This window comes from Nothoprocta perdicaria, unplaced genomic scaffold (assembly GCF_003342845.1).
Source record: "Nothoprocta perdicaria isolate Ctin4 unplaced genomic scaffold, notPer1 scaffold_6, whole genome shotgun sequence".
NCBI lineage: Eukaryota > Metazoa > Chordata > Aves > Tinamiformes > Tinamidae > Nothoprocta > Nothoprocta perdicaria.
The window spans coordinates 8178769-8186742 of record NW_020455865.1 but is presented as its reverse complement, the minus strand read 5'-3'; the positions used below and the strand labels follow the sequence as shown (position 1 = coordinate 8186742).

Below are 7974 nucleotides of genomic sequence, written 5' to 3'. Positions count from 1 at the left end.
CCCGGGTGTGCGGGCCGAGCCGCGGCCCGGCCATGCGGCCGCCCAGGGGCCCTGCGAGCCCCGCATCCCCGGCGGCCTGCAGCGACCTCCGCTAACCCCCGTTGTAACTGAGGCTCCCCGTTACTCCTGGGAGCCCTCCASTGACCCCCATCTCCCCTCCAGTGACCCCTCTGCCACCCCCAAGACACTTYGGGGCCCTCCATAGCCCCTGGGACTCCCATCACCGCTTCTGGTGACCCCCTGTGATCCACATGACCTCCCATTAGTTCCTGTGACCCCTTTCACCTGTCCTGTGACCCCTCCAGGCTCCTCCATGACACTCTCATTACTCCCCATAACCTCCCATGACCCCCTGAGCTCCCATGGTACCCTCCAGTACTCCCCAAAACCTCCTTGTGACCCCCCCATAATCCCCTCCCATGACCCTGTTGTGGTCCCCCCATCTCTGTGCAACCCCACACCCCACTGTCACCCAAGCCCCTACTGACCTCCCACATCCCCCCATCTCCTGCAGGGCCCACGATGGGACAGAGAAGATGTTCCACCATGGCCTGGTGGAGGGGGCCGTGGTGTGGGGGACGGCCGGCTCCTTGGGACAGCAGCCTCCGCCAGGGTCGCGGGTGCCCCCCAGGGYTGCCCTCCATGGGTGCCCCTGGTCCTTGGGTGTCCCCGCAGGCCCAATTCAGGGAGAGCAGTTTCCTCACTAAGAACCTGGACGCTGGGTGCCAGGCAGAGAGGTCTTGGTGTCTGTTCCCACCCCTGTGACGTGGCTTGGAGACCTCACCTGATCCTGATCGGAGACTGTACAGCAGTACATCAGCCAGCACCCAGCTGAGGAGCTGGCCAGGACCTGCAAGGATCACCTGGACAAAGGGGCACCCCGGGCGCTACCTGTCCCTCGCGGTGCTCCTGGGGTGCTCCCCACTTTCTCTCTGCGTTCTTCGGTATGCTCAGGAGCAGATCCGAGGGAGCGGCAGGGCCACCAGCCCTCCCAGATACAGAAATCATTTACCCCTAGGGAGGTGCCACCCCAGCACCAGGAAAGGGCAGGAGGCCACAGCTCAGCAGAGGTGACCCRGCAGCCCCAATGGGGTGGGAGGACCCAGAAGGAAAAAGTAAGGACTCGAGAGCATCACCTAGACCCTCCTGGAGCCACCCCCCTGCCCTGCCCTGCACCTCTGCAGGCTCCAGATGGACATGCTGGGTCATTAGTCACATCAAGACATTTACTGCTTGGCCACGGCTGCGGCTCTGTGGGCACCGCGCTGGGGCTGCTCCCAGTGCCCTCCTGCCCAGTCTGGGCTCCCACGCTCAGTGCAGGCAGCTCATCCTCTGCCCCACGTCAGTTTGACGAATGCAGAAACTCCTCGTCCTCTGCAAGAAGAGAAGTGTGTGGTGTGAAGGCCAGACCCTTGTACTGGGAGCAGGTTCATCCAGGAGTGGCCATGATTGACCACCCCCGAGCTCAGCCCTCTCAGCAGTCAGGTATCACTGCAACACTCAGGAAAACGTGACCGCTCAGCCACTCATCCTGAGGAAYGAACAGTGTCCTCCAGTGGGCCCTGGAGGATTATGTCTCCCCAGGAGGGCACAGGTGGAGGGGTTCAAGGTATGAAGTGGCCCAGGCATGCTGACACTGGGGCAGAGAGCCACTGGGCACATTGGCTGGGCCGAGGTGGGCTCAGGAGGGCAAGGGGACACACTGACATCCCCCAGCAGGAGCAACCAACCTGGCCATGCTTCCTAGTGCTTCGCTCTGCCACCCCTCAAAAGGCTCTCAGGTAGAAGCTCATGTGTGGACTAGAGTGGAAGGAGTCAGCAGGCATCGTATGGAGAGTTCACCCCATGATGGGATTCCAGTTCAGTGCTCATTTGTTGTGAGGGTCCCTCCATCCCTGCCAAATCTTTTTGCTCTTCCTTCCCTGTGCTAGGTGTTCCCTGCACCRAGGCTGTCACTTCATGGCTACCAACCACGCAGAAGCCTGCCAAGAGCCCCTTCAGCAAGATATTTTGAAGACCAATTCTGGTCTCAACAAGGCTGCAGCCTCTGTAGCTACCCCACTTGATACTGAAGAATGATTGTGTTCCTCAATCCATCAGATTTGCAGACCCAGGGTGGAGTCACACATGATCCAGCACAAACTCATCCCAGACCCATCCTGGACTGAGGACAGACCCATCCTAGACTCAGGACAGATATGTCCCAGATCCACCCCAGATTCAGAACAAACCTCTCCTGTACCCGGGAAAGACCCCATGCATCTCAGACCCAGGAGAGACCACAGACCTGTTCCAGCCCTGTGACTGACCTGTCTCAGACCCAGGCAGGCCCAGTACCACCATGCCCAGCACAGAGCATGACCAGAGGTGCAATCAGCAGCTCCCCTGACTGCTGCTCCTGTTTCCTGCGAGCCCGGCAGCAATGGATTGGAGGGAGGGATGGTGCTGCGTGGGCAGGATGGGCCCTACCTCCAAGCAGGGGAGCTCCGCAGTACTCCTTGCACTCTTTCTCCGAGTAGAACTGGTTCCCGTTGCCCTTGCAGCCTCCATAGTTAAAGGTGATGCACTTGCCCTGGGCCGCGTCGAAGGCCCAGCGTATCACCGGCTTCTGGCAGGGACCCTTGACAATGGGCAGCCTGCAGGCAGCTGTGGGAACACAGGAACTCTGAGGGCCCAGGGACACAGCGCCAGGGTGCTGTGCCCACCAGCACCTCCCTCGCGGGTGCTGGGCACGGCCACTTGCAAATCCCCCCAATTCCTTTTACTGCCTCTGCAAAGGCACTTCCTGCACCCTCTCTCCATAAAGTCCTCAGCCCGTCAGGATGTCCTCCATGCTCYTTCACCATCCTCCCTCCAGGCAGGCTATGTTCCCCAGAGCCCCAGTGCCCTGTGGCCAGCCAGGGGTCAGGCACGTGCCACCGCACTGTCCCCCTCACCCTCTGTCCTGCAAGCCTGCAGGCACTCCTTCTCCGAGTAGAAGTTGTTGCCATTGCCCAGGCAGCCGCCGTAGAGGAAGGTTTCACAGGCCATGGAGGAGGAGTTGTAGAAGAAGCGAGTGAGCATCCCACTGCAAGGGCCAGCATCTCTGCTCAGCCTGCAGGAATCTGTGTAGGAGCAGGACATGGGTTGTTGCAGGGAAGCGAGGCAGCTACTAAGCAATAACATGCAATAATGCATAATAAGCAATAACATGGGGCAAGAGGGAAAGATGTCCCCCTTTCCCCAGGGCATACCTTCCTTATTGCCGAGGTAAGGGGGCARGGGGCCTGCAGCTGAGCCCTCCTCAGGCGGCAGGACTGCTCTCCGCACCCTCTGCGCAAGGAAGGAAGCACAAGTCAGTGGCTTCTCTATACACCTACCAGCCCAGTGCTCACCTGAGACGGGGGGCAGATGCTTGCAAATCAGATAAAGGTACCCACAGCACCACAGTCATGCCCTGGGCTGGCCTGGAAACATATCTCTGCACTGGCTCTCACTGATACAGGATAGTTTACCCTCCGTATATTTGCTATATCTGGAGCTACAGATGCTCCTTCAAATAATTGCTCTCAGGAGCATAAAAATATTTGCTCTCAGGACAAGTAGGCTCTTTCTCTCCTATCCCTCTTCAAAATCCTTCTAAACTCAACTCTGTGAGATAGCTACATGTCAGGTCATTCTAGCCAAGGGATTGATGTGAGTATTGAAGTGTGAAGAGTGTCATACTCCTGGCTGTGAGGCAGGCAATAGGATGTGGACTTCCATCCTCCTTGTTTCTTAGGGCAGTGCCCAGCCTGAGGCTATGTCAGAGTCCAGTGTGGGTTCTTTGCCATACCCTGATTGCCRGCCTCTCACCAGGAGGCCAGGGACTCTGTCGGCCAGATCCCAGCCAACAAGAGGCTGATGTGGGTTAGGCATGCAGCTGCTTTCCCCACCCTGGAAGTGATCTCCAACTAAGGAAATATCGGGCTCCAGAGGCAATAACTTTTGTCCCATGTAAYGCTAGACAAAAAATCAGAGTGAAAAAAAAAATTGCTTTTCATTTGCAAGTGAACCCTGGAGCCCACCTGACCAGAATCCTTGTCACTTCATTCTGCTCCTGCCTGACCCCATCCTTGCAGACACCAGCAGAAGTGAAAGAGCATCTCCCAGGGTACTTTGTGGAGATGCTGCGTGTGGAGTGTGCCTCGTACACAGAGTCTGCTCCCATGACACCATGTTTCTAGTGGTTTGGCCTGGAAAGCAAGCCTTGATCTTTCTTAAGAGTTCCCAGCTAAACCACTCACCTCAGGTGCAGCTTCAGTCTCCTGGGGGATGCATTCACCTGGGCCAGATGATGGGAAATAAAATCAGCAGCTTAAAAAGGATAATTCCTCAACAAAATCATCTCACCATGACTTGGTACTATGCAAATACAAATCCCTGAAAAAGTGATTCCCTTCCAGCTTGCCCCTGACATTCYTCCACCCTTGCTGCTTTCCACTCCTTGAAGGACTCCAACTTGTTCCCACACACAGAAGGGAGCACAGGCTTACCTTTATTAGCCAGGATGAAGATGGAGTCCTCAGGGATGCCCATCTCCAGAGCCAGCTGCTGGAAAGCCTCAATTAGGTCCTCCCTCAACTCTGGGTTCCTCCCTGGGAAAGGACAGGGAAATAGGCTGTGAGCCTAAATAGGCTAAGGACAGTATCTCCTGCCACTTCCAGATCTGTGTTTCCTTCAAGCAGATTTTGACACATTTATCCCAAATGACAACCTGGTTTGGACATTGAAAGTGTGGTGTGGCTCTAAGCTGAGCCATGAAACTCATCCTCTTCCACACCAAAGATGAGCTTGACCTAAGGAACCACTTTCAAAACTGTGGTCAGGTTCCTCAAGGCCAAGTGAAGGACAGTGTTAGCCCGCCCAAGACTCTGTTTGCCCAGAAAGTGCGAGAGCTATACATACCATACAGTTTCAGTGTAGTGGTTGGACCAAAACTACTTTTCTTCTTCATCAGAATGACAGCATATTCTTCATAGTTGGTGCGAAGCACRTAGGACTTGATGGACACATCCCATTCTGCGTAAGAAAGAGATGCACAGGACATCATTCCTGGCTTGTCAATGTGTGTGATGGTGGAGTATGGAGGTGGAAGGGGCCCAGATGAGAGACAGTGACACTAGGCTGGGGAATGCTCCAGGTACACAGCCCATTCCACCCACAGGGCYTGATGCTGAGCATCTCTGTTGGGGAGAAAACAAAGGGGAGATAAGACAGCCCAGAGCTGCGGGCTGAAATCAGGCACCTAATTCGAGAAATGATCTGGTTGTTGGGAAACAGCCATTGGCCCCTAGGCAACCTTGACTCCCTTTGGGCTCACTCTTTTTTTACTTAAAGGATTCCAAAATGACAATTTGCAGACAGTTCAGATATTACCCACACTCCTGAAACACAGCTAGTGGGAGCCTGCCCTGGGACCTTGGAGAAGGAGGAGCTCTGCACAGGTATTCCAGCCTTGTGCCCATGTAGGGGCAGCTCTGGACCTTGCAGCTCCCAGGACCTTGCTCCCTGCTTTACCTGGAAACATCCCAGATCACAGAGTGGTTTCCCCTTCCTTGGGAGTCCTGCTCCCTTTCCCAACCACCAACTGTGTGTAAGAGCTGGTATGGCTCGCATGGCCTGACTGCTACAGCTTTCAGGGCAAGCACATCAGCAGGCAGTGCAACTTACTGGGGTTATAGTAGGTGTATTTGCCAGGAATGCTGGTTTTCTGGTATTCTCCTGAAACATGGGTGCAGTCATCCTGTCTAGAGAGAAGGGGAAAGCAATCAGCTGCTTGGAGTGGTATCTTTTCCTATTTATTGCATGGAAATTCTGCCTGGGGCACCAAGACTGGCCATGGCACAGGATCTCTGAGATCCTTGCTGCCCACGCCTGCTTTGCTGCCTCCTAATTTTAGGCTGGAGTCCTGGGCAGCTGTGAGATATGGAAGGAAATGGTCTGGCAGGACAGGGACACTAGAAATGTCTCCTTCAGGTTGGACACTGATGGGAAAGAAAAGCAAAGGATGGAAGGAAGCCCCTGAACTTGCCAGGCCATCAGGAGAAAAGCTGATGGCACTGAGTCTGGTAGGAATCRGTCAGTAACCATGCTGGGACTGGGCATATTTTGAGCTCAGTCCAAGCTCATCTCAGTTCTCAGACTCCCGCCAGAGTCTCTCCATGCTCACAACCCCTGGGGGACCCAGCAGCCCCGGATGGGAAAGCTTTGGACATGACCTGAGCACCCACAGCACTGCATACCGGAGCCTKGTGCTGATGGTGCTAATCTGATTGTCACTCAGGCCGGGGCCCAGCACCAGTGTGCCCATGTTGAATTTCTCTTTGTAGTTCTTCATCCATTTGCAAGTTGTGGCAATGGCGATGTCATACCACTTCCCATACATCTGTGAGAAAAAGAAAGGAATGTCTCTGCTGGAACCACTGTCCACCAAGACTGGAGCATCTCCTGTTTTTCTGTAGAATCAAATCACTTCTGGTAAAATAGTATTGTGGTAAAGAAATCAATCAATGGGGTGATGGAGCAGGGTGCTGGGGAGCAAGCACTGGACTTAGGAAGGAATTTAGGAAGCTGCTGGACACCAGGAAGGATTTTCCAAATCCCTGATCACCAATCCCCGCCAGCTTCAGCCAGCTCTCGGCTTGGATCAATGGCAGCATTTGAGAGCTGCTGGCGGCAGTCTTTCAGGAGAGATATCCTTGTCCTTGTCTTTCAGGACAAGCTTCCTGGGGCTCTGGTTTTACAACAAAGCTGCTTCCTGAGGACAAAACTCAGGGCAGACTGTGGGTACCTGGCCCTGGAGCAGTRCTGAGGACTGCAGCAAGGTGCTGATGTCTCTCCTCCATGCAGAGGAAAGCAGACAAGTGAGCCACAAAGGCAACACATGAAATGGAAAGTGTGTGGAAATCGAGGGTGCTGATCCAATCAGGGGTGGCCCTGACTGAGGGTGGGCTGGGTGCCCACCTGTTTCGTACCAAACAGTCAGGGAAGCGAAGGCTGTAACTGGAGCCCTATGTGTGGTGGGTGCTCAGTACAGGATCACCTTTCTCCTGCTCTCCCAGGGGCCCATTCCTGCACCYGGGCTGGTACTGCAGCTTCTTGCATGGGAGTTCGAGAAGTCTCAGGTAGCAGGGGATGGAGCTGAATGGGGGGTCCCAAGTCCCAGGGGGTGCTTAGCCATACGCAGGGTAACATTCGACAGGTATCCCATGTCCTCCGATAGAGAGCCACATCCATGTRCTTGTGTGGGCTGTGCGGAGCTCCATGGCAGCAGATAGAGGTGCCTGTGAGCGATCTCCCAGGTCCCATCCCACCCAGTCTACATCCCCTATACTAGGTCTGTSAGCAGGTCCTTCACTTATGTCTTAGGCTGGGCAGATCAACAAGCATCTCATGGCATTCATCTGCCTCAGCCACTTGGACTCCAGCTGCCCTGCTGGGGTATTCGCCGGGGCAAGGCACAGTACAACGTTACACAGGCCTCCATGCCAYGAGCTGGCTCTTTCTCCTGACTAGGGAGGTCCCCTAGTCCCTGGGTTCCCTCCCCAAGGAGGTCTGCACTGCCAGGACCCGTCCCATAAAGCCTGAAATAGATACGAGAAATATTTTCCTCCTACCTTGAGTACAACAAAATGAAGCCTTCACCCATCCCCTCAGCCCCGAAACTAAAGGGACCGCAGGCCGCTGTTACCCGCTCAGCATCAAAGTTCTCCTGCACTTGGATATCCTCCTCCTGGTCCCCAATAGGGTTCCCTCTGGCCGTGACAAAGAGAAGGAGAGAAAGGAGACTCCAAAACATCTTGTCTGGTGACTTCTGAGTGTCCCTCAGTCCTCAGGTGCCAGCCAGGATCCGGACTCTGCGCTGTCCCTGCTGCGCAGGAGTGTGACCTTCAGACCGGCAGCCAGCGGGAGGGGAGCACGGGGACCTATCAGGGAGGTGAGGGGCGGCTCGTG

At 55.3% G+C, this 7974-nt stretch overlaps 1 protein-coding gene across 1 annotated transcript; it reads right to left on the bottom strand.

Annotated features, from left to right (window-relative positions):
* Positions 1-1239: 1239 nt before the first annotated feature.
* Positions 1240-7892, bottom strand: AMBP (alpha-1-microglobulin/bikunin precursor). Its single transcript, XM_026049470.1, has 10 exons — positions 7712-7892; positions 6264-6406; positions 5692-5768; positions 4927-5040; positions 4515-4616; positions 4266-4303; positions 3234-3312; positions 2937-3104; positions 2470-2646; positions 1240-1374 (listed from the first exon to the last, which is right to left on the bottom strand). Exons 1-10 carry the CDS (start codon positions 7817-7819, stop codon positions 1343-1345), a joined length of 1038 nt encoding a protein of 345 aa, XP_025905255.1. The 5' UTR covers positions 7820-7892; the 3' UTR covers positions 1240-1342.
* Positions 7893-7974: the final 82 nt, after the last annotated feature.